This window comes from Pocillopora damicornis, chromosome 11 (genome assembly GCF_964200805.1).
Source record: "Pocillopora damicornis chromosome 11, jaPocDami1.2, whole genome shotgun sequence".
Taxonomy (NCBI): Eukaryota; Metazoa; Cnidaria; class Anthozoa; order Scleractinia; family Pocilloporidae; genus Pocillopora; species Pocillopora damicornis.
Genome location: NC_142680.1, coordinates 11,888,229 through 11,913,672, shown reverse-complemented (window position 1 = coordinate 11,913,672; position 25,444 = coordinate 11,888,229). Strand labels below are relative to the sequence as shown.

Sequence of the window (25,444 nt, the reverse complement as noted above, 5' to 3'; positions counted from 1 at the left end):
CGCAAAGATTTCTAGGATTGACAGAAGGCAAACATTGCAAGTTCCATTTCTGATAAAACAGCGACTAAAAAATGTTGATCTCTCCCCAAATTTTTTTCCCCTTGCAGCGTCAAAACAACCTTTCGCCATGTATTTCCCTATGACATCCTGCATTACCTTAAAAAACAACGATGTAGAAATGATAACTGTTATTTAACTAAAACGTTTATCTATTAAACAATCAATTTGTTCTTTGGTAGAGAGTTAGTGCCAACACCTAAATGATAAATGTATACCTGAGAATTGATGGAGCCTATGAGAACTTCCACAATGAAGTCATTTACATTTGGGAGATAGTAAAACACTCCTAGAAGAAAAAAGCTTAGCTTGAGTGTTGGTTGTTTAGATTTCTGTCAGCAATACATAGTGTTCGGTAGTGCTGTTTTCTGCCAGAAATATGTCTTACCTATTAATTGCGTTCTAAGTTGCAAACAAAGAACCAGAAGCTGGAGGGCTTCGCCGACAATTACTACATCCTGAGGATACAAAGCAAAAAAAAAAACATTTTCATGTGCGAGACTACATCCACTGCTATTGTAGACAAGTGACAGAAACTGAAAAATCTTCTTCTAGTGGCGGTTTAGTTTTGGTGGTCTGTCACTGTTTTTAAGCGGGAATCAATGGAAAGAAAGCAGCTCACAAAAAGCTCTGAATACAAGGTTATGGTTGATCGCCGAATCAACTGGCCATTTCTACATTAACAATGGAATTTCAAGGCAATTCATAAAGGTTGCGGTATGATAAGTTGGTTAATTCTTGGAAGACAGATACGTGCGAGACGTTAACATTTGATTTTAACACAAACAGATTCCATGTTGCCGCGATGTTCTTACCACATCTTGACGTCTTCTATATTCTTTTACTGTAAAAACACACAACCACGTGGAATTTAATTGTCAAGCAGACAAAGCGTGTTTTGCTTTTAGCTTAAGTGTTGGTTTTTTTTGTTGTTGCTATTTTACAGCACAAGTGTATGTAATAATAAAGATGACGATGAAATTAGGGGCCTAGTTAAGCATTCGTGCTGTTCTGTTTTATCGTTTTATTGTTTTATTTTTTATTTTATTAATTTTAATTTACAACCCATTCTACAAAATCAAGTCAGTCAAGAACGCACCTTGTAAGGAGATAACAGGTACTAGATGGGGCCATAAAAATAGATGGTAATTTAAAAAACTCAAGGTGCACGCAACTAGCAATAAATCACTGACAAACCTTGTTTGTAACCTCAGAGGGGCTCCCGCTGGAAACACTGGATCTGAAGGATTTCACAGACTCAGAATCACTACCCCCTCCTCCCATACTACTTCCTTCATCATCGGAACTCTGACTGGATAACCTCTGCCTACCCCCAGCCAGGTTTATTCTGCCAGCAGCTGCAGCCCATGCCACACGCATGAAACATGCAATTGTTTCTGCAAAATCATCACGACCCATTGTCTGAGATGAAAGAGGACGAAATTATTATTTAACGATATCAAGACATTACAGACTTTTCATTCATTTCACCTCGATTTATCAGCTCACAAAATAAGGAAAAGCACTTTGCACTAAGTAAGATGTGGCCTAATTACTTCTTTCTTGTGAGCGATTGTGGTATTTAAGTTTTCAAAAGTATTTCAAACGTCACACTGATTTTGGTGGAAGTAATTATTTAGGTAAGTAAATAAATTGTGTTAAAGCAGTTTGTTTTGCGCGAGAAATGTATATCGGCCAGTGTGAGTAAATAAGCTACTTATACGTGCATGTCAGGTATCACTGTTAGAAGTCTAAGTTATGCTACTACTATTCATGATATAAGTCATGGTACCCTTGGTAGTTATGCTTAGTAACGTTATTTCTGTAATTTTTTAGTACTCTACAAATAAATAATACAATTAAGAAAAGAACTAAAAGTAAGATGTGGCCTAGGGTAACCGTTAAAATTCCCTTCCTGCACTGCAGTACTAGCTTTTACGTCTGACCCTTTAACGTACCTCAATAGCAACTCTAACAGAAGGATGTACATCATCGATCACGCTACTAGAGCGTGCTCTTTTTGCTTCCACTGCCGAATTGTTTAGACTATCATTTAAATCTGTTTCCATGGTGCCTGTTGCCATGGCAATTGGTGAGGATGCAATAGTTGCATGCTCCCTGTGTGGTGGAGAGGGTGGTGCTGTAAAAGAGTTTTCTGAGGATTGTCCACATAGCAAAAACCTTCAAGACAAAACAATTAGAATGCAATTTCACAATAAGGACTGTAAAAAACATTACATCCCCAGGATGTTAGATTCAAGAGAATGATGAAAATATAACCAATTAACTACCAAAACAATTTCTTTGAAAGGAACCTCCACTCTTAAAGCAAATATTGCTAAAAAAAGCTTTAAATGTATCAAACACGAGATTTTTGGTACTTAGAATTATTTCTCTGACCTTGTAAATTTTTTTCGGCCTTAAAAACCGGCCATTTAACTTCCCGCCATCTTGTTAGGTGCGCAAGGCACTCAAGGTAAATGACGTGTAATGGTAGCGGGGTCTCTGTCCAGTCATTCTCCTGTTAAAAAAGCTATCCGTACCTCCATTAGGTTTGATTCATGGAAGCAATGGTCCTCGAAATGTTCCGAACACAGACGCGAATCTTTTGGAAGATATGTCCTTCCTATAGCAAGACTCCATGCACGTCGTAAACTGTTGTCTTTTCGGAAGCTAGAAAAGAGGAAGCTTGGTATCCTGCTTGGTTTCTGACTGATTACTGCACTCAAAAGCTACGCAATGAGCCGTTTTGCTGGGAAAAACCCCAAATACGAAACAACGGAACAACCATTACACGTCCTCACACCAAAACTGATTGGCCGATTTTGAAGGCCGAAAAAAAATTAACACGGTTAGAGAAATAATTTTAAGAGCCAAATATCTTGTGTTTGATACGTTTACAGCCTTTTCGGAACTATTCGCTTTAAGACTTGGGTTCCCTTTAAACATAATGCCGGAAAGACTAACAACCACATGTAACTATTAACAACAACGCAGACAAAAAGTAAAAACAAGGTAGACAAAAATACGACAAAGTGACCAAAAAGGTAATTTTAAAACAGACCTTGCTAATTGTAGACAAATTGCGTAGCAACCTCTGCGAATCTCAGTATCAACATCTTGAGGAAACATGTCCTTCTGGAGGATATTCACCACAACACTGTTTCATAAAGTCGACAAACAAAAGAAGAAGAAAAAACCACAATTACTTTGGAAGTAACTCATCCATGAACCCTTTCCACACCACTGACATAAATAGACATATTCTCCATACTGTTCTCTATGCAGACAGAGAGTTTTTTTTTTATTTTTAACAATCAAGAATTTCCTAAGTTGGTTGTCGTTTCCATTATTCTTGTGACCCTAATGTTTGATTCAGAGGTGATTTTGTAAGGAGAATTTAGATGCTGGTCATTCTTAGGGTCAAAGGGTTTATCAGCTAGTATACGCTGATATGGATCATGACGTTTAGACTACACAGTGCTGGTCTTATTCAGACAATGACGTCTACTGCACATGCTTCACCTCATGAACAGTTTCTTTGTGTACTTAGGCCAACATAACTATGTGCAACGCCTCAGTTGGATGAATTTTACCCTAGCATCTGTGGTCGGACAAAACCACCAAAAATAAAAAAGAATTTAAAAAGTAAGTGGAAGGCACTCGAACACAACGTTTTTTACTTTCTTCAGTCTCGCTACTCATTATACTTTATCGGATCGGAAGATATTTAGCACACACTAAATTGAATATGAATGAACTCTTATGTAAATCCTTAGTACAATGTAAATATGCTTGGAAAATAATTCTCTCGTCTTCCCACTACGCAATTAATAGTCATCGTATTCGCTTCTAAGGTGACTTTTCAGTCTTTTCAACAACGTGGCTGTTTAGGAGATATCTCATCTATGATAAAGCCACCACAAAACAGTCAAGTTTCAGGAATAAAACAATACCTTAGTCCCCCGGCTGCTAAAAAGTTCTCTTTGAACATCCTTGCATTGGCACCTCCATCTCTGTTTTGTGTCGGCATCAACTTGCTACTTAGGACCTAAAATTTGTCAAAGAGAACACTTAGATACTGCCGTGAGTTCCAATTTGCTTTCCAGCCCTGTCAGTCTGTGACCTCATGTGAGTTGATAACCATTGTAGACTCATTTTCTTTTTCAATACTGTAGCAATACATAATCAAGTACCTCAAGGTTATAGAGTATTCTGAATGGAGACATGCCGGGCATCACACACTTGAACATGTTTTGCAAATTTGTCATCGACAACATTCTGTCATCTGTACCTCCAGGAGAGCAGCTGATGTTATACTGTAAATCAAAGAGTTTTAATACGTAGTTGTATGGTGTATATAACAAACAAAAGATCACACCCTGTTAGCTGTACAAGTAAGTGTTAAACAACCCGAAGGGGAACTGACCTCTCATCACAATCCTTCTGAATGCGAATAATTAATTCAGACGAACTGTTTCTAATGATCTACGTAACAAAATATGTTTCCCCAGACAATCAATATCAAGTGAATTTCTAGTTTGTGGTCATACAATGACAGACCGCAACATCTCTATACAAAAATTAAATTCGATGGCATGATTGAATTAAAAAGAATTGGTTGAAATCGTCGATTTGAATAATCTCTGGTATTTAATCAGGCCAGTACGGGATTTGAACCCATCACCAGCTCCCAGTTGGCTTGTTAGCTCAGTTGGTTGAGCGCTGCACCGGTATTGCAGAGGTCATGGGTTCAAATCCCGTCCAGGGCTAAATTTTTTTCAGGCCCTATTTTCAGTACTGCTCAAGTAGAGTTCGCTACTGCGATGATCGCTTTCAAATTAAATCGAGTTTGCAATGAATTCACTACCTGTTTTCCTATGGAGTCCAAAGCTTCCTGTACATCAGGATCTGTTGGCAACAACATCAATAACCTCTGTACTCGCACAGTAATGCTGCGACAAGAAAAAAAATTACTAAATTTAGCAACTGCTAAGATCTTTCAAACATGTGTGTTTCTGCCATTTTTGTGGCAGTTAAGTACTGCACTTATTTTGAGGCAAGAGTTTACCTTAGTGATAAAGCATGTATGTACTTCACTGACTATTAATAACTGTAATAATTTCGTCAACAGACCTCGTTAAATCAATATTACACAAACATGCCAACCAACCTCGGTTCTTCAAGCTCGGCCAGTTGATACAACTTGTCAAAAGCTTTACATTCAGTGGCCATGATAACACCTGGCATCATCCTCTCCTGAAGGCAAAGTCACATTTCTAAAGTCATATATCTATGGTATCAACGCGGCGTTTTCGATAAACGTCGGTACGAGTGCCACCTAAAAGCACTGTTGCCGCTCTCTGTTGAGCCTGTGAGCAGGCTCTTGTGTTTGGATTTCGCCTTACAAGCCCCTCTCAAGGCATACTTACACCTCTCAAGGCACACATACACCTATTACACCATCGGCAACCACTTATGGACAAACTTATTTAAAAAAAACCCTTCTACACGTCTACCGCTGCATGTCAAAAAGTGGCCATAGGCAGAGGGTCTACACTAAAATGTTTCGTTCATTTAAACATGTATTCAGGTGTACTCTTATTGTCAAACTCACCTGCTCCAAGGCATAGGTTTGCCGATTTGACCCACTTGCACTGGACTAAACACAAAACAAATCAGATCATAGAATCATGTTCATAAGGTGTCCTAAGAACCAAATTTCATTTTTCTGTCACCTTCAAGTAAATGTGATGTATTATTGTTGTTAAGAGCTTCCAAGTATAGCTATAGCACTTTCACAAAACGAAACGATCATAAATGTACCTCATCGATCCGCATGGCCTCTTGACTCTGAAAAATAAGACAGAAGATCCAAATTCAAAAAACTATTTCAAAATAAAAATCAGCAAGACAGTACTGACACAAAGAATGCTGGGAGACCTTTTCCAGCTTCGATTTTGAAAATAATTAAAGCTTAAGGCTTTACATCTATCCAAGATGATTTGGTTTATCAACCGAGTTTCTTAAGTAAATTGACCACCTTTAAGAGTTTCTGACACTGACGTTTCAAGCGTTAGCCCTTCGATAGAGCGAATGTTGAGTATTCTCGTGGTCGTTTCAAAGGAAATACTGAGACAAGAGGTTTAAACCACACTTTGCTGCAATATTCCTTATCTCCTATTGCTGAGTCATTACCAAAAATAAAGTACGACATTGTCAGCAGGGAGTAGGGGTATTAGGAATAAAATCAGTCAGCCAATCCAGAAAAATGAAACCTTAGTGGCAGACAATCGACAATTTTGTTTCAATTCATCCCATGCGCAACAAAATACAACCTTCAGACTCCATAGCACCAATAGAGCCATAAACTGACCTCAGCTTCTTCCTTAGTGGGCACAGTGGTGACACCTGACACAGAAACTTTGGCAAATAGCAGTTGTTCATCTTCAAACTCCAGTTGATACAAAAGCTTCTGATCCTTAGATGGCAAAAGCTGAAATCCAATTAAGACAGTTCGTAGTGCTCATCAGTTACCAGTCTATTGTAAAATAACACATGACTGATAATTCTTCTTCTGTGAGCAAGTCACGCAGAGACTTATTCATGTATACTATACACATTAAATGATAAGGTTTGTAACGCCATCCCTATCGTTTCGTTTGCGTTATGCGTCACATGATGCTAACGATAAGATACGGGACCATTCGAGCTCCGCGTGGAGCAGAACGTTTCAGAACGCAATCAAGCGCATAGCTTCGTTCGAGGCACGAGTTTTCGCACGGAACTCTGACTAACCTTACAGTCTAACGGTTCCATACGGTTCTTGGTTGAGGCAAGAGTTATTTTCGAATCTCTAGTACAATTTTAACACCGATCCTGTACCTTCCTCTAGCATACACGGACCTTAGGGATTGGATTGTGTGGTTTGCTCGACTACAGTTTCCTTGCATATACCCCTTTCTAGCCGAAAACGCGGTCGCTACAGGTTTGCTCACAACAATCCGATCGCATACTCATAAAAGAGCTGTACAGACGTTTATTTTGTTTTATGAGACATAGCTATATAAGCAATTTGGACCTCAAAAACATCTAACTGTTACAATACCATCAAAACAACGTAGAAAAATCAATCCTAAATAGAGAAAAACACACCGCTCGCTACAACAAAAATATCAGACTAACTGCTAAAACGACTCTCCCTGAATAAATCAAGATCCTAAACAACACTTGCAATCCATCCACGTTATTCTCGCAAAATAACTAAAGAGCAATTAAGGACAATTAAGGAAAACACTTGAGTTCCAGGAAATGGATTGAAAAGGCACCTACCAACTTTTCTGAAGTCGATATCTGAATTTGCTCATGACTGGTGTTCAGGCGGTTGGCTATCCTGTGACGAAGGGACTTTAAACTTTCGTTGGAATGGGACTAAAAACAGATAAAAAAATATACATTAAGATAAATAAAACGTAGTATGTAGAAAGGAATCTTTTCAGTAGTTTGATCATTGGGCGATTGGCAATTCTTTTAAAAATTTTCCAGAAACAAACTTTACTGTTTGCCGTAATGATTTTCTGTTCAAGTAACAAACAAGGAAATAAATTCAATATATACTCCTCAACATATGATACGTGTGGATATTTTGCGAGTTGCGTAGTACTTATCCGAACCCACGAGGGGCAAGGAAAATTGAGAGCAATGAGCATAATGACTGATCGTATTTCATTTTTAACCATCGAATGAGGGAGTTGTTCTGCTATTATTTTCTTTCTAGTTTTCGAAATCCATCCTTGGCCCTCATCTGAGCATGGCATCGATCGCATAAGGCGTGGGGGAAAACAGAAACAACAAAACGAAACCAAGTAAATGTTATTGTGGCCTACAAATGCGCGTAAAAGTGAGCCTTATGATACAAAAAAAAAAACCAAGTTTGGAATGTTTGCTGAGGCCATTTTGTTGCACCACTTTCCGTCGGCATTTTTGCTCTGTTCTGCAGTCTAACACTGTAGCATATACTGCGCGCTCCAGTGCCCTACTATGATAAAATGCTATACAATAATGATTCAAATTAAAAAACTTGTCAATAATCCTTCACAATGATGTTTAATTGTTGTGATAACCCTTTCCCAAAAGTCTTACCAGTATCCATCAATGAAACTTTCCTACGGGCCACACCCATAGAAAGCTAAGAACGACAACAAATAGATAAGAACCTGAAGAGTGATCTCTTGTCTGGGTAAATCAGAAGACACATTGATGGTGATAGGATATCCATGAAATGACGCTCCATGAGGTAATAAAGTGCGAGGACCAGCATGGAGATCCTTATGAAAAATGAATGAAAATAACCCTTGGTAACTACTATAAACATCACAACAGGTTAAAATTGTAGGGCTCTAACATCTTATGTTCGTTTTACATTTTGCTTTTTGTTTGTCGGCTCATTTCTTGTTTAATTTTTATTTCAGGGTTTTGTTCTTTCTTCTGTTTTGTTCGTTTCCTTTTTTGTTGTATATTTTTTATTTCACGTGTTTTTGGTTTTTTTGGGGGGAGTTCCTTTTTATAGTAACCCATCCCTCTTAAAAGAAAGTCGAAGTTTATCATGCCAGGAATGTTGATTTCGCGTCACCCAAATTTATAATTTCCGTAGTTCATAATTCAGCAGGCCCTTCTGAGCTTCATAACTACTCTTATTGTCAAATATAATAATCATGGCCGAAAGATCCCCTTGAATTTTTTGATTATCAAGAACCGGTTTCAGATTTACTTAGAGATTTAGAACTAAGTATAGGTTTCCTTTAAATCAATCTTCCTGCAAAAACCATTTTAACTACAATGTAATTACGCACGAGATAAGGAGAGTTATGGGGATGCTTTGAGGTAAAACTTAGGAAACTTAAACGTTCAGCTACAATAAGAGACAAAGACAGAATTTCTCCATATGATGTCAGTACAATATCAAGCAGAAAAGTGATGAGAAGAAAGAAAAATGTCGATAAGGGGAATATCAAATAATCCAATATAAATTCTTAAGACTAACACCATAAAATTATATGGCACACAGTAAGGCAAATTGCCGATGAGATCTTGAGAGTGAAAGGGTGAGATGATACAATTTCAAACGTTAGGATAACATCTATAGGACAACAAACCTCCACAGTAATGATGTACTGTTCCACTAGCACTAAAAGCCTCTCAACACTTAACATGTAGTTAGCCCTGTAAACACAAACACAAACACAACAATCAAATGTACAACAATCGACATGGAAACGTACATGTAGCACTACTGTACATGACTCTGCAACTTAGTCTGTTTTGCTTGTTTGTTTGTTTGTTTGTTGGTTTGGTTTGTTAATTTTTATTAAGGCCACAGGCCTCCAGTTTTAGAGGCAAGGACTGTCAGGCCACTAATGATTCAAGTAAGGTTATACCTTTTAAAGCGCTGAAATTAGTTCTCTCTATCAAAGTCAACAGTTAAGCAAGCAGAAGATAACACTGAAACCTTGATTAAATGGAATACAGTCAAGGCGATTCTTTCGCATTGCATTACACATCCTGTACTGCGCATTAAAATCACGTAATCAGGCGAATAAGCGCACGCGTTCGGAGAACACGATGATGTTTTTTAACCAATGGAAGAGGTAAAGACGTACGATGGGCTTTAGCTCGTGAACGAGCACGGTGACCTATAAGCCTAACAGGCCTTAAAGCCAATTTCCTGCCCATACCTGGCTGATCCTGGACTGATGGGTACATCAGGTGAAACAGGCGCAGAAGCACCAGCAGCAACTGCAACACCTGCTGCTTGGTTGAATGAACTTTGTCCCAGGCCAGACATCATTGCCTACAATTTAGGAACAAGTCAGTGTGATAGTATTAACCAAAGAGAGACTGCACCATTTTGAACAGAGGTGTAGTCAAACATCCTCACAGAAACAATTTGCCAAGTGGTCATGATAGACAACTGTCTGTTTTCGTGGAGGTCACCACAATTATACCTCTTTAAGACTCTGCCAACAGTTTTTGACTAAAAATTAGGACACACAAGCTATCACTTACAAATTATCAACAACGAACCACCACAAACTACTCAACACGACCAAAGAAAGCCAAATGAATAGAGACCAAAAAAGCAGTAATTCTAAGTACGCTGCAGTGGTCAAGATTTTGACCAAGAAAACTGCAGTCGAACAAAACCAACCCACCTCAAGGCGTTTGTAACACTCCAAAATAAATTTCTTGTGAATATTTACAGGATCCTTAAAGGCAAAAAATCAGATACGCATGTACCAAACTTGCACTCTAAAAATGATACTGATAACAGAGTGTAACACTGTTCACCAGGATGCTGTGTCAATAACACATACAAATATACACTTGTGTCATTTATTTAATACAATGTTGATAACAAATCACTATGCAGCAGAGTGACTTATTTTCTAATATGTGTGTACTTATTACGATGTTTCTCTTAACTTTAAAGACACTCAGACAAGTGCTTGTTTTTAAATTTGTTTCCATACGTTCGTGCACAGTTGGACAATTACATTTCACAAAGACATGAAACATTCCTTGAAAGATGCAAGCACACGTACATCACGCAACAGGTATGAGACGCAAACATCTTTATTTTTACGTACAGGTAGAACCTGATCGCATATCAAGTCAAACAAAAACGACACATGATGCAACTCAATATCACAAATTAAAGAAACTATTAACCATTTGTATTACAGTATTTACTTTCCACACTCACCTTCTTCAGCTTTGAAGACAGCCAAGTGTAACTAAGTTCCATAAGTTGTTTAACAGCTAACATGGCTATTTCCTCCGATGGAACCTCAAGAACAATCCTCCACAAGTAGTCAAAACCTACAAGGTCCATTTTCTCCACTGTAAAGATGTTACCAGTCTTCTTGATGCGATTGTCATTGTGGTTAACATTCTCCAGAAATGCTTTGCAGCAAGCAAAGCCTGCAAAAGAAATACGACAGATTATAAAGTTGTAAACCCATTGAAATGTTTGTTTAGATTTGACCCATAAAACCCAAGAAATTAATTTCTCCTTACAACATCAACACAAATTTGAGCAGGAAGGTACTGAGAATTAAGAGGATGGTCAACAAGGGGATTATTATGATTATTCTGATCAAGACAGAATTTCTCCTAACACCATTAATACAGTATCAAGCAGACAAGTGATGAGAATAAAGAAAAATATCAATTAGGGGATTATTGGTTGATCCAATTCCAAATTCTCCAAACTAACATTATCTGAATTGTATTGCAGACAGTAAGGAGAATTACTTAAGTGAGATCTTGGGAGTGAAAGGGTTAACAGCAAATTCTCAAAAAAAAAACCTTATGGTATAGGTAGGGCAGACACTAAGGAGAATTACTAATGAGTACCCAGGGGTGAAAGGCTAAACAACACCTCATGTTATATCATGCCATAACCTGCAATTATATCCCAAGCATCACAGATTATCACTTGACAACATACATGTATGCCACTGAACATTACCATATGGACAAAATTTTTTCAATGTCATATTTTATGTCTGGCATTCTCTCTTCATCCTTCTTTATCTGTAGTGTTTTAGGATGGTCAATGAAAGACCTCCATATGGTTTGGTCAAGCATATTGTGGTGGAATCAAGTACAATAGGCAACCACATGAAGGGGGTAAGTTTCTAAAGAAACTGTGGTGCAACATTGGTGGAGGTGGAGGTGGAGGTGGAGGTGGAGGTGGAGGTGGAGGTGGAGGTGGAGGTGGAGGTGGAGGTCAATAAAGATCATTTGGATATATTAGCAAAGTTGATAATGTAAATTGGCCTTCATAAAGAGTTTCTAAAACTGTTGTTTTGAGTGTTAGCCAGTTGTCAGAGCAAAATATCAAAGGCTAACCCTGAAAATGTCAGCTTTAGAAACTCTTCATAGTGGCAAAATTACATTTATTAACCCAGTTGAGAAAGGCAAATCACCAAAAGTTATCAGTTTGTATTATTTGCTATCTCAGTGTACCTTTCATTGTCAGCTTACTGGGATCCAGCTTAAGAACCTTTCCGGTAAACATCTGAGATTGAGTGTCTGGCTCTAAATCACACTGTCCTTTGAAGAACCAATCAAAGCAAGTCTGCAAAGGTTAAAATGAAACATAATTGAAAAAAATGTCTATCACATTTATTTCTCATAGGAGCAGAACTGAGAAAAATATATGCATCCAAGTTGAGAGATCAAATCTCAGTCTCATCTTAATAATTTGCATCCTTCACATTACTAAGATAAGCTTTAGGTCAGAATGTTTATATAATTATTATTTGCCTTAAGCCTGTGATTCAAGAAAATTTTTTCATTTCCTTTTAAAATTCCACAAGGTTGTTGAATTCGCGAATAAACAAAGTGCAGTCTATCACTTAAATTGCACTATAGACACAAAATGGATACATACGCCATGTAAAGTGCGATATAAAATTCAGTTGTCCTTACCATTATTGTCATCATGATTAATATTTTTAATACTACTTTCATCATGATGATCAGTTAATTAAAGCAGCTTGTAGATCAACCAACCTCACGATCAAATTCACAAGCATCAACATTAGCTACTAGACAATCCCAGATATCTCTAGCTCTGTGCCAGTGGAGGTAGAGTACCCCCTCTTGCAAAACAAATGCAAGAAAACGCAAGTGGATGTTGACAAACTCCTTGTGTGTGTAGCGACCATCAACTAGGGTGTCTTCCTCCAGTCCAGCAGGGGAAGCAGCAGTGACAGCAAGCTGGTGACAGTTCACAAGGCTGGTGACAGTCAGCTTGATTATGTCATGATTTTTATGAAGCTCTGGAAGGATGCCCTGAGGATACAGTATATTTGTGGGATTGTGGCTTAAACTGAGCAATAATATACTATCACAAAAATGAAACTTACCTAATAAGCAAAGAATGGAGTGGTTCCTATTAATTAACAAGTTCTAATATAATGTGCTGTTTTCTTACTTATCCTTTAATTGTAAACTATGTAATACATATTAAGGATTTTAAAGACAGATGCAGTGTTGCAGAGGTCCCAGAATGACAATTAGTTAACAACTGCCTTACAAAAGCACAGTTTTTGAAATATTAAACAAAGGATTATTGATCCAGTTTTCTGACTAATACCTGAATTTTGAGTTACTGCTGATGATTAACATTGATTGAAAGAAGAATATTCAATCCAATGCACAATGTTTTTCCACCTCACAAAATAATTCTTAGGTTTGAGTACTTGGAATAGAGCACAGTCACTCCAAAGTTGGTTGTAATTGTAGACATAAAGCTGAATGAAGCAATCCAAAAAAATGAACTATATCATTTCAAGTTCTTGTTGACCTCTCCCCTTCCCCCCCCCCCCAAAAAAAAAGGTGTTCAAGATTTTATTTTTAAGCCAAGTACCAACCTTGTCATGCTTGTTAAACTGTTGTTTCACCATTCCTCTTGTGATTTTCAAAAGTTGACGGATAGCTGGTACAATCAAAACACCTTTCCTAATGTCCTCCACACACTTGACAGCATAGTTCTTTTTGATCTGTTCCTTCACAGCATAGGAATCGCTGAGGATTTCAATGTGAGATTTAAGGGCCTGATCAACCATATCAGTTGTTAGTGATGGCAGGTGAGATAAGCTCCATAGAAGATCAAGAACCTGAAATAAACACACAAAGGTTGACATACACTTAATAAGCACTCTCCGAAAAGTCACTTAACGTATAATTATACAATCTTAGTCTAAACAATCCTGCCATGTTAGTATGTCATGCTAATAATGACAAGTACCTTAGTGGTAATCTTTCCCACTCTCGCTTCCTTTCCAATTCGTCCAATGAGCACAAGCAGCTTCTCCTTCATGCGATCATTCTCTGATCCCCAACTCTAGGAAAAGATATGCAATAATTGATATTTTACAGACACTGCAATTGTCCTTAAGGTATCGGTAGCCAGATAGGAAAATTGAAATCATACATTGATCTGATACTAAAGCTATACCAGCCATTAATTTCATTTCTAGAGTAAAAAGAGGCACAAGCAAGTACACTGTACTTCTTAAATTTTCATAGCCATAGTCTTGAAAATTACTGATTTGCAAGCTTAACTGCAAGAAAGTAATCCTAAATCTTACTGATTACAACAATCATGCAAAATGTACCTGTTGGATCAGCACAAATAGGTGTTCAAGTTGGTTGGAGTTAAATTGTACAGCTGCTGTGGCTAAGATATTGTGAATGTTGTCCACTTCTGTTGGGTGCTTTCCAACCTTAGTGGAGAAACAAACAACTAACACTTTGAAAATTTCATTTAATATTTAATTATTATCATTAAAAATCACTTTGATTAAATTTTATATGCAAGATAAAAGTTTCATAATCTGTTTATTGATGAGGCATTCTCAAAAACTCTTTATTCAGTGAGTGACTAGTAGTTTCTCTTGTGATTGTTAACCCCTACACTCCTCACAACTTATGGCCTCATTTAGTAATTCTCCTGTATGACTACTGTACAATTCTTATGATGCTAGTTTGGTGAATTTGGTATTGGATCGGCTGACTGATATTTTTCTTTCTTCTCATCACTTGCCTGCTTGATATTGTAAAAAGGAATTTTATCTTTGTTACTCGCATGAGTTAAAGGATTAAGCCTGACTGATAATTTCGGAATGATATCAAGTAAATAGTTGATATCTATCAAAAACTACTCTGGCAAGGTGTATCCACAACAGTAACTGTTTTGAAGTGATAAGTAAAAAATAGTTACTTCTCATCATTCTTTCATTTAAAATGTTTCCTCTGCCAATTAAAGAATATTTTCTATTGACAGTAATTACATCTATTGATTCCTAGAATTCCTATCTGTGGTACACCTGCAGTCATCTACACCACCAATCTGAAACATGACACAGATCTGGAGGAAATTTACCACCAGTATTAAAGTTTTAACCGATGGTTTGGACTGAGTAACTAAGTCAGCAAATAAGAAATGTAACATAGGTAAGCAATATACACTACCTGCATTTTCCATATGGTTGTCAATTCATCCAGTGAAAGTTTTGTTCCGAGAAATTCCACAAGGACTTTAATTCGGTCACAATACTGAGACTGATGAAGATTACCTGTTTGTCATCAAACAGAAAAAGTTGTAAGAAAATAATAATGCATAAAAATTTGGTCCTAAAACAGCTATATGAGGCAGCTAATGTTTTTTTTGTTTACAACATAGCAACTAAAAACATGAGATTCAAGACATTTTGAAGAAGACAGCAAAAGCTGCAAAGTAAGTAGCTGGTAGAAGTTTGATCTTTACTCTAATGTTGTTAATTTCAGAGAAAATAGGCCATGGTTTTTTCTCGACATGGACGGCAAATTTTCCCAGTTGCTTGATCTTATTGAAACCCCAGCCTGTAACAAAAGTACTAATAGTTTATTATTATGTAAAGAATCTCTCTACATCACAAAAATGAACCTGTTCAAAAACTATGTGATGAGAATTTCCAGTCATTGCATCACATAATGTCAAAGAAAATGAGCGATGGTCTTAAACTCTTATTACCTACACTTACTGAAGCATGGCATAGGTCTTACGCCATACATAACAACTGGCTAAAATTTCTTGACAAATTGCTAGAGCAGTTTCTCAACTAAAATGATTCCTTGTTACATGAAACTTTGGAAGATTGCCAAATGTGCTTGATATACAAGTAATGGATGGGAGCTCATTTGGTGCATCTGTAGTCTGTCAATTTTCATTTTCATTCATTGTTTTGGATTGGGGAGTAACAAACAAAAATGACATACTTTCAAATGCAATTGAAAGCACTTTATTTTGCAGTAGCCACTCTGTGATGGCATCTTGAGACAAGTTCACTTTGGTGTTCTTGTTCTTCTCTGAATCTTCAATCAGTTTGCAAACCTAGGAGAAAAAATTCATTTGAATTACATCATTGTACATGTAGATGAGCTATATATCTGATGGAGTTGACGAATTAATTTTAAGTACCAATAAAAATGACTCTGTATTACCATGATTCTATGTACAAACCTCTTTCAAGGAGTTCATCTTTGCATTAAAATGAGGACTTTTGAGCATTTTCAAAGCAACTTCCAACCTCAAGTCATCCACTCCAGCCACCATGCTCTGCCAAAGTCTCATACACAGGAGTTTCAGAGTTGTTAACAAGTCAAAAACATCACCAACCGTCTGTTAAGAAGTCAGAGTGTTAAGAGATTAAGGAACTAAAATTGATTACTGCAAAATGAAAGAAATGGATAAAACTCCAGCCTCATACATGACAATAACTTTCTGAAGGAGAACAGTCCATTAATGGGGTCCTCTACTGAATAAGCTGGCCTTGAATTTCAGAAATTACTGTAAGCCCAACAGGGAACAGTAAAAACAAAAGCAGAAAGATTAACAATTTTACCCTTTTGAGTGACATCTAATTTCTCCTTACAGTATCACGCTTGAGTCACATTTTAAAGTAATGAGAATAAAGGAAATGATCACCAACTAAAGTGGCTCTTGCTTTTAATTCAAATTCTCCCTTTCAGCACCTTATGAAATATAGGGGAGAATAGTATAAAGAACAATTATACAGGGTTAAAAAAAGCAACAACTTCTCAGCTTCAGGTAATTTTTAAGTTTACCTTTTGTTTCATATCTTCATTAGTAAGTTCTTGAATGTAAGCCAAGGTCTTTTCAAAAACATCACTGAAGACTTTCTACGATGAAAAGCAACAGAGAAAAATATTCAAAGAAATGAAATTCCTAGCTACAGTTGAAGTAACTCGTGCCCAATGGGGGTGTAAGGAAAGCATCTTTACAGTCAAGCTGACTCACTGTGAAATCTTACCGGTAACACTTTGGCATTCAAATAACTGGCGCATATCCCCAATGGTTTCAAAAGTGCAGCCAGCATCTAAAATCAGAAATGAAATGAGTTTGTAAAAGACTATAATAATCATAACCATAACCACTCACCCACAAGATGAAAAACTCCAGAATCTTCAAAATTCTTGATTAAAAAATCTTTGAATTCCTGTCTTTTTTACTGTACAAGTGTATGTTATTAAAATAATGAGTAATGCTCTTACTGGAGCATCCACTTTCTCAGCTGTCTCAATCTGCTTTTTGATTTCCTCAAAACCACCGAGCTCTGCAAACTGAAAAAGAAAGTTCATGCTTGCCAGTCTTCCTAGTTTGTTACCCTGTCCTATTTTTCACTCAACACACTTGTGTTATTACTCAACACAATTGATTATAATATGAGCAAGGACTATGATGTATGACCATCCACCCTCTTATGTGCTGTTAACCCTTTCACTCCCATGAGTGACCAAGACAGAATTTCTCCTCACAATATCAATACAATGTCAACCAGATAAGTGGTGATAATAAAGAAAAAAAATTTGAGGATAACTTGTTAAGAATTGTATGGTTGACAGTAAGGAGAATTACAAATTTGATCAGGGAGCTAAAGGGTTAGAATCTTAAGGCGTCAGTAATTCAAGGCTCCTTGAGAGTGAAAAAAGTAAAAACAATAGTCTGGATACATGAATTTACAGTAACAAGTCAGACTACTGTACATCTAATACTATACACATTAACTGTCCAGAATCTATACACAAAAATTAAAAGCAAGTGATAGACAAGCTTACAAATGACATCCATAATGAAAAATGAAAACCCATGAGTACTCACATGTTACACCTAACTGTAATAAATTGAAGTTAATGACAAACATTAGATCAAAAGTATTGCCTCTATAATATTATTTACTCCCTAATTTCATTTTTTTTATATGTACAAAATTACACCTGAATAAAGTGTGCAATTTCCATGAAATATAGCAGGTGTGCCTACAGATGTCCTGGAATATGTAAGAAGTACTTAAGTCAGAAGTCATAAACTTGTAAGAGATACAGTCTTAATGTTACCTTGTTTATCAAGTTTACCAGCCACCCATAAGGCTCCTATGGTAGAAAAAGAAAAAGCAACATGATGTATTTATCCACATTGTAAACTTTATGTATACTACACTTAAAAAAGCATGTTTGTAGAAAAAACATTAAATGTTTCAATAGTATTTTACTAGCAATAACTTAATTTTGTATTCCCTAATTCATCCAACAAATTCTATTGTAAATCATAACTCTTAAAAAGATTTAAATTAACCAAAAAATGAAAAAATTAACCAACAACATTGGTTGTAAGGATTTTAAAGTGTTGCAAATTTTTTATAATAAGCAATAGCCGCCATAGAAAAGAGAACATAGATTTCAGTCAGCATTTCTTTTTTTCAAATTTTCCAACAGAATTTGTCCAAGATTATTGTTTGAAAAAAACTAAAGCTGAATTGGATTTTACCCTACTGGATAAACAAAACATGTATTTTACCTTGTATGAAGCATGAGTGTAATAGGCTGAAGTTGGTGGACACACTGCGTAACAATCATCTGGTCCAAAAACTCCTTCATAATACTTCTTTTCCCATGGTTTGGTTCTGTTTTTGAACTGGAACTCTGTTTCTGGATTAAATGCCTAAAAAAAAAATGACCAATATAACTTCAGGAGTGCCTATGGTTAAAATAACTTGAAACACTTAGTTGAGGTTGTAACATGATTATTTGTGCAATTTGGTGTTAAGAAGCTGAGGTTAATTTTTCAAAGATGATAAAATTGCTCAAGTCTGCAGGGCAATTGCAAATTGTACTCTTTGAAACATTCACAGGTTTTTATTTAAACTAAAATAGAAATCATTATTAATATTACTTATTAATAACTTACATGGAAATAGCATCACAAAAGGTCAAGACAGATGAAATTTTGACAGCATGTGTGCTTATTTGTAATTTGCTCTTGCATTACAACCTTGTACTCAGGTTCCATGAAAAAACATGTTCATTCTTAGTCAATCAGGAGTGTTAAATTTCTTTAGGAATGTTATTATCATAAAAACATAAACAATTGAGTGCAATCAAATTACACATGCCAACAACTTGTAACAAAATCAGTGACATCCCCTATTGCAGAGCTAAGTGTGCTTCGAATTGTTTGACGTGTACATGTACCTGTGTCAATAATTCAAGTAAACCAAATGGGACTGGCTTGTACTTAAGTCTGGAAGCTACTAAATTCAAGAGTAGATGGAGCATGTCGTAGATTCCCTCGTGAATTTCTTGACCCCATCTATGGACTGCTTGTGTGGTAAGTAGCTGTAGAAAAGGAGAGAACAGTGAATGGTTTAAACCCAAGAGTAACAGTTGATCTTGCTGGCTAACTATTAAGTTGAGAGTCAATGTTAGCACTCCAAGTTGCGACTGTTTTGGTCATTATAGTGACTGAAAAATATATTTGGCAACTGAAATTATGGCAAAAGTGGCCAATTGGCAACCAATAGATTTGAAAAAAAAAAACTCAGAAAAGAAAAATGTTAAAAATTTATCAATCTCTGGTCAAGTTACCGTAAAAACAAATGCAAACAAACCATTGGTAACTCCCAAATATGCATGAGCAGGGATCAAGTTGTACTATGTGCAGCATTCAACTCAAACCTTCAACTTTGCATAGGGAAGTATGGTAACAAAATATCAAATGATTCAAGAAGTTATTTACATTATGGGACGTTTTAATACCAATATTTCTGCTCACTTCAAATGAGAGATGTTAATTGGCTGAGCAATAGACCAAAATCGTATTAAACTTGATTTGCGTCTCAGTCTCAGCAACTTTATAGCAAATTGTCTCTGCTTTCAGATATCATAGATTCCTCATTCTCTCTCTCTCTCTCTTGACTGTCATTTCAATCTTTTAATTGGCAAGGGAGTAAATCCAGCAAATTAGCAAATGAAAGCATAGCAATCCCATTGTCCTGATCACTACCTATGTCACGTACTTGAACATGAAATTTCATTCCATTGTTATGAGGATGTTTTTCTTTCCTTTTGTTTATGAGGAAGGGGAGTGCAACCAAAAATTTTTTCATGGCAACCATTTTCCATTTGAATGAGGTCCCAAAAGGCCACTTTTAATAAAAATTGGGCTTGGAGCCATGAATGTAGTTGTGAAAAAGACTGTTCAGTTGTAGTAAGTGACATTTGGACCATCTGCCAATTTGGACAGAAGTCATGATTAGAGTCACTTGATTCAGATATGTCTTCATATTAAAGTTGTCACAACATCAGTCAATACACAGACAACAGTCTTTTTCAAGATTCCTCTCAGCTCAATGATCACGCCACACAATTAAATAACTACAGTTGTCACAACGCAGTAAAGTAAATATACTGTGGTAGTCATCAAATACATTGTTTACCACATGAATAATGCAGACTTTAAGCCTTACATGTAAAGTAGGTCATGCCATGTTCTAAAAATGAACTGATTAAAAACTAACCACATCAATGACTCATAGATTGATGTGTGAACAATTTATTGAATGCATCAAGTAAACGAATGATCCTGATACATTGTAGATGAGCTGCAATTATAGCAATTGGAGAAAAGAAGCTGGAAAAACTTAAGTCTTCAATGGGATTATATGGGTACAAATGTGTAAATGTGACCATACCTTTTTAAAACATTCAGGTAGTGCTCTGTCCATAAATCTCTTGCAATTTTCATCAGCTTCAGCGAGACCTAAAGAAGAGACAGAATCTTTATTGACAACCGTAAAGCTGATTTTACCATGGGGAAGATGCCTGCTCTAACTTAAGAGTCTATGATCACAAACTGTATCTGAATCAAGTTCATTTATAATAGCAAACATTCTACAAAGATTAAAGATGCTACATCAGTTGACAGTACTTCTCACTACTTAGATGTTTTCAGGTCTCTACTAAGTTATCAAAGGGAAAAAAAACAAAGATTTGAAACTAAGCAACATACATGTACAATGTTCCAAGAAGATGGAGAAAGTAAGAAGTTTATTGTTGCTCCACGTAATGATTTTTAATTATATGAAACACCTTAGAGTGACTGACACACATCAGAAGTAAAATGAGGGAAGAAATGAAGAAGTCATGAAGTGGCAAGGTTATGTACAGAATACTCTACAGGATGCGAATGGATAGGTCATGAACATGGACAGGACATGAAAAATAGGAACTGATAACACTAAAATGATCTACCACATCCTGCTTTTAATTTCTAATACACTCATGCACTAACAAGATAACACCAATGCCCTCAGTAACTTTAATTTAGAAGATAAATAAGATATGGATGTTTCCACTGGTAAGCCACAATCCAAATGTTTTCCAAAGTTTTGGGGAAAAAAAAGCCAATGCACACTATGGCATTTTTCAATAGATATCCTTTTCCAGATTGCACTACTAGCGATGGACTTTTTATTTTTTAGCCTCTCATACCACATGCAAAATCAGAGCAAGATTTCAGTTTCAAACACAATATTTGAAAATCTTTCCAAAAGATGATGGAATCCCTCCAGACCTCTTTCTGAAAGGATGTGATGTGATAAGAAGGAAGCACTCAAGATTTTTCCAGTCTTACAGAGACAGGATAGAAACAAATATTGGTTTAATAAGTTTTGTTTTCAACGAGAGGATATCGAAATAATTTTCAAAATACACTCGAAACTTGAGTACAGTTCAAAAGGGAAGAGGAAGTGATGCTTTCCGTACACAATCATGTATAATTCAGTGAGTAATTGAGCCTGGTTTGTAAAATTCAAGAAAAAATAAATACTGACGAAAGGAAAAAGATCCAAAGACCCAGACTCAAGTTATACATCATGGTCCTGACCACTGGTTAGAAATGGTTGCAACTTTCGTTGCACTCACCATCCTGAGCAAATCTTGCAGCACTCTGTAAACATTTTCCCAAAGACTCATCTCTCTTGTAAGGAATTGACCAGTTGTCCACAAAAACCCTGTCCTCCAGTTCATACAGGTTAGTAGTGGGAAATTCCAGTGGTATCTCCATACTTTCAGTTTCATCTCGACTGTGGCTAGCTCCATTTTGGGACAGACCCGCAGGATTCATGGCTTCGTCGTACGACGGAGGTGGCTCTCCCGTTGGAGGCTCAAAAACGTCTCCATCTTCACCTTCTCTAGGATCCAGTAAAGGAGGAATCATGTCTCCGTCATCCGAGCCGTGTTGCGTCTCTGTGTCTTTCACTTCCGTGTCTTCGTAATCAAAACTTGTACTTGTTTCTTCTCCTGTAAGAAAAGCCACTGCATCATTCAAATCATTCTTTGCCAAACTTAGCGCTTTGCGGATCTGTGCGCTGTCGACAAACCCCATGTTTAGCAGGGTGTCGACGTAAGCTTCGTTAGGCTCCACCATTCTGACAATAATGCCAGAGGTTAGAAATTAATGATTCGTAACTGCTGATCTCTTCAATCAGGCTATAGACTCTGTCGCCATGTTGAATTTTAGGGCTGTCCCGGATGGGTTATAAGCCGGGAAAACTGGTAACTACCTCAGGAACCTTGCTCCCAGCTTACAACCGTGTGTCAACACAAAATGGCGGAACTTAGAAAGCGGGGAGCCACCGGTTCTCCCCTCGAGGCAGATTTCAAGTTAGCCCACGATTCGCCCTCAGTGATTGCACATCCGAAGGGGAGAATTTCAGCAGGCTGGACGTTCTTTTTAATTCTTATTTTGTACTTGTTCTCCTTGTACATTAGCTTCAAAGCTTCCAGATCTGTCCCCGCGCCCAAAACATCAATGGGGAGTTCCGTTAGCGAATTTGTGGAAGAAAAAGCTCGCCAACATTTAGATGCAATTACATCCTTGGGACCGCGGCCTGCTGGAAGCTATGCAAACGAAATTCAAGCTGTAAATTATATCGTTGGAGCTTTACAGACAATAAAGGACACTGCACGCGAAGATGTGATCATCGAAGTTGACATTCAGAGACCATCGGGTAGTTTCAATTTAGCCTTCTTTGATGGATTTACAAGCGTCTATCGCAATGTGACCAACATCGTGGTCAGAATAACACCGAAAGAAAGCTATCCGCCCAAAAACACTGTCCTCGTCAATGGGCATTTTGATAGTGTGCCGGGCAGTCCTGGCGCTAGTGACGATGCGGTGAGCTGTGCTGTGATGCTGGAAATGATCCGATGTCTCGCGCATACGCGCAGCTTCCGTTTTACACACGGTGTTGTCTTTAATTTTAATGGAGCTGAGGAGAATGTCTTACAAGCAAGCCACGGCTTTATTACGCAGCATAGATGGGCAGAAACTATCAAGGCGTTTGTGAATCTGGAGGCAGCTGGTGCAGGTGGGTGGCAGGGTAACGTGGCCTTACATGTTACAGAGCTGTAAAACGTTTGCGTGCATCACGGACTCTCACGGGCTTATGTGTGAAGTCATATCAACAGTACAATAAAGTGGCAAAATTTGGAAGAATGGAGAAATGACGCAACTATTTGCCTTGGTTTAGAGGCAAGTAGAAGAGTTAGGCTTAAAACTTTTTCCACTGACTGTCCTTTGATAAGGACATAACTTATTTTAAACTGCCATGTTAGCAGGATATGTTACAGTTGAATGAATGAATGAATGAGTATTTATATACCGCACATATCACATACTGTCTCAAGGCGGTTTACAATTCTAATTGAGTGAGATCGAACGTCAGCTTGTTGTTGTTGTAATATGTATTGAACAATCTGGATGAACTGTGTTCAAATGAACACTTAAAATCTATGACAGATTTCTACAATTCAGGAATGTTTGGAAGAGATATTTGAGCAATCTGTGGCTATAAAAATGAAAACAAGTGTGAGCAGTGCATAAGCCATGCAAGGACATGAGGCAAAAGCAAGAAAAAAAGGGGAAGCTAGGAAAGGGTAAAGCAAGGCATGGTGTGCCACTGTGCCTAGAGAATCCAGAAAATTCACTTAAATTATTTCACAATGGTCCATAATACAGGTTAGCCCCAGCATTTCATTAGACTTTCCTGACAATTTTCTTTTACTTACTTATACTCCTGTAATTATGTGATTATTTTGGTTGATTTTAGTTGATTTATCTTTTCAATCCAGGTGGAAGGGAAGTGTTATTTCAGGCAGGTCCTGAACATCCTTGGCTGATCAAGACATATTCAGAGGTAGCCCCACACCCCTGTGCACAAGCTCTTGGCCAAGATGTCTTTCAGAGTGGAATCATACCTAGTGACACTGATTTTAGGATTTACAGGGACTTTGGCCAAGTACCAGGTATCTGAATTATGGACTGACACCTAGAGACTGATTGAATGACTGACTTAGTGAATAAATGACTTATTGACTGATTGTTTGAATGAATGAGTGAATAAACAACTTGATGGCTGGCTTACTGAACAACTTACTGACAGATTGACTGACTGATTGAATGACTGACTGACTGATTGTATGATTGATTGCCTTACTGACTGACCGACTGAATGAATGAATGAAATGCTCTTTAACTGACTGAATGACTGGTTAGTATTTGATCAATTCATTATTCACTGATTACCTCATTGACTGATTGATTGTAATCTTAGTGAAAATCTCTTTTGCATTGAACCAATCTGGTTAGCATACTAATAATTTTTTGATGTGTAGGAATGGACCTTGCCTATATTGCCAATGGTTATGTTTATCACACAAATTACGATACACCAGCTGCTGTTACTCCAGGCTCTATCCAGCGTGCTGGTGATAACATACTGGCTTTGGTCAAGAGCATAGTTAATTCACCATTTCTGGCTGACCCTGGAGAGTATCGTCATGGTTCCATGGTGTTTTTTGACTTCCTAGGAATTTTTGTGATACATTACCCTGAAAGAATTGGTTTGGTGATAAATCTGACATCAGCTTTTGTGGCAGTTCTTTGTCTTATGAAAAAATTCCTTCATTTTCCAGCAAAGAGAACCATCTTTGAAGAGGGTAAGGCATAATCTACAAGTAGATATCTATTATTAACATTCTAGATTTTCTAAATTATGTTCAATGAGCTATGAAAGCATAGGCCTTAGAGCTGACCTGAGTACATCTTCTTTTCCATATGTGAATTAATCAAAAATTTGTAGTCTTAAAAAAAAAATAAAAGCTACACAAAATAAACAAGGTAACAATGGGTGTTTTTTTTATCAACTCTTTTAGAGCGTTTCATAAATATGATTAGATCATTTTTGGGACTGGTAAGCTTTTATATTCTGTTCATTGTTTCCATACATCTTGATAAAATTGGCAACATTTCAATTTTCTGTTAAGCCAGTTTCCTACTGTGATAGGGAAAATGGCATAGATAAGGGGTGTCATACAATTTTTACAAGATTGTGGATCTTAAAGTACACTACAACTGAAAGCTGTCCTTAACACTCTTTTTAACTGTTGTTTTTCATCAGGCAAAGCATTAAGA

At 37.0% G+C, this 25,444-nt stretch overlaps 2 protein-coding genes across 8 annotated transcripts in view; one reads left to right on the top strand and one right to left on the bottom strand.

Moving 5' to 3' along the window:
* The window catches only part of LOC113673029 (ubiquitin carboxyl-terminal hydrolase 24), a 40,994-nt gene extending 18,487 nt beyond the window's left edge, over positions 1–22,507 (bottom strand). Inside the window, exons 1-34 of the mRNA XM_027189377.2 lie at positions 21,892–22,507; positions 20,661–20,728; positions 19,162–19,305; positions 18,488–18,631; positions 18,028–18,063; positions 17,185–17,253; positions 16,944–17,009; positions 16,738–16,812; positions 16,133–16,291; positions 15,889–16,003; positions 15,103–15,206; positions 14,247–14,354; positions 13,877–13,972; positions 13,500–13,745; positions 12,637–12,918; positions 12,088–12,199; positions 10,820–11,037; positions 10,269–10,322; positions 9,792–9,907; positions 9,213–9,279; positions 8,274–8,384; positions 7,390–7,488; positions 6,434–6,553; positions 5,884–5,910; positions 5,675–5,719; positions 5,231–5,316; positions 4,928–5,012; positions 4,254–4,376; positions 4,014–4,108; positions 3,122–3,217; positions 2,016–2,238; positions 1,255–1,479; positions 446–515; positions 276–346 (exon numbers count right to left, since the gene is read on the bottom strand). Of these exons, the coding sequence (XP_027045178.2) occupies positions 276–346; positions 446–515; positions 1,255–1,479; positions 2,016–2,238; positions 3,122–3,217; positions 4,014–4,108; positions 4,254–4,376; positions 4,928–5,012; positions 5,231–5,316; positions 5,675–5,719; positions 5,884–5,910; positions 6,434–6,553; positions 7,390–7,488; positions 8,274–8,384; positions 9,213–9,279; positions 9,792–9,907; positions 10,269–10,322; positions 10,820–11,037; positions 12,088–12,199; positions 12,637–12,918; positions 13,500–13,745; positions 13,877–13,972; positions 14,247–14,354; positions 15,103–15,206; positions 15,889–16,003; positions 16,133–16,291; positions 16,738–16,812; positions 16,944–17,009; positions 17,185–17,253; positions 18,028–18,063; positions 18,488–18,631; positions 19,162–19,305; positions 20,661–20,728; positions 21,892–22,396 (4,260 nt within the window). The 5' untranslated portion in view covers positions 22,397–22,507. The remainder of the gene's footprint in view (positions 1–275; positions 347–445; positions 516–1,254; positions 1,480–2,015; positions 2,239–3,121; positions 3,218–4,013; positions 4,109–4,253; positions 4,377–4,927; positions 5,013–5,230; positions 5,317–5,674; positions 5,720–5,883; positions 5,911–6,433; positions 6,554–7,389; positions 7,489–8,273; positions 8,385–9,212; positions 9,280–9,791; positions 9,908–10,268; positions 10,323–10,819; positions 11,038–12,087; positions 12,200–12,636; positions 12,919–13,499; positions 13,746–13,876; positions 13,973–14,246; positions 14,355–15,102; positions 15,207–15,888; positions 16,004–16,132; positions 16,292–16,737; positions 16,813–16,943; positions 17,010–17,184; positions 17,254–18,027; positions 18,064–18,487; positions 18,632–19,161; positions 19,306–20,660; positions 20,729–21,891) is intronic.
* Positions 22,465–25,444, top strand: part of LOC149037552 (endoplasmic reticulum metallopeptidase 1-like) — a 130,787-nt gene continuing 127,807 nt past the window's right edge. For 2 of the 7 annotated variants that reach the window (XM_089187760.1, XM_089187758.1), the window contains exons 1-4: positions 22,471–23,339; positions 24,103–24,276; positions 24,646–24,969; positions 25,431–25,444. The exon at positions 25,431–25,444 is cut by the window's right edge and continues 225 nt beyond it. In XM_089187760.1, the coding sequence (XP_089043886.1) occupies positions 22,577–23,339; positions 24,103–24,276; positions 24,646–24,969; positions 25,431–25,444 (1,275 nt within the window). In that variant the 5' untranslated portion in view covers positions 22,471–22,576. Of the gene's footprint in view, positions 23,340–24,102; positions 24,277–24,645; positions 24,970–25,430 lie in introns of all 7 variants that reach the window. The other 5 variants (XR_016181176.1, XM_089187761.1, XM_089187756.1 and 2 more) reach the window with 4 other exon arrangements.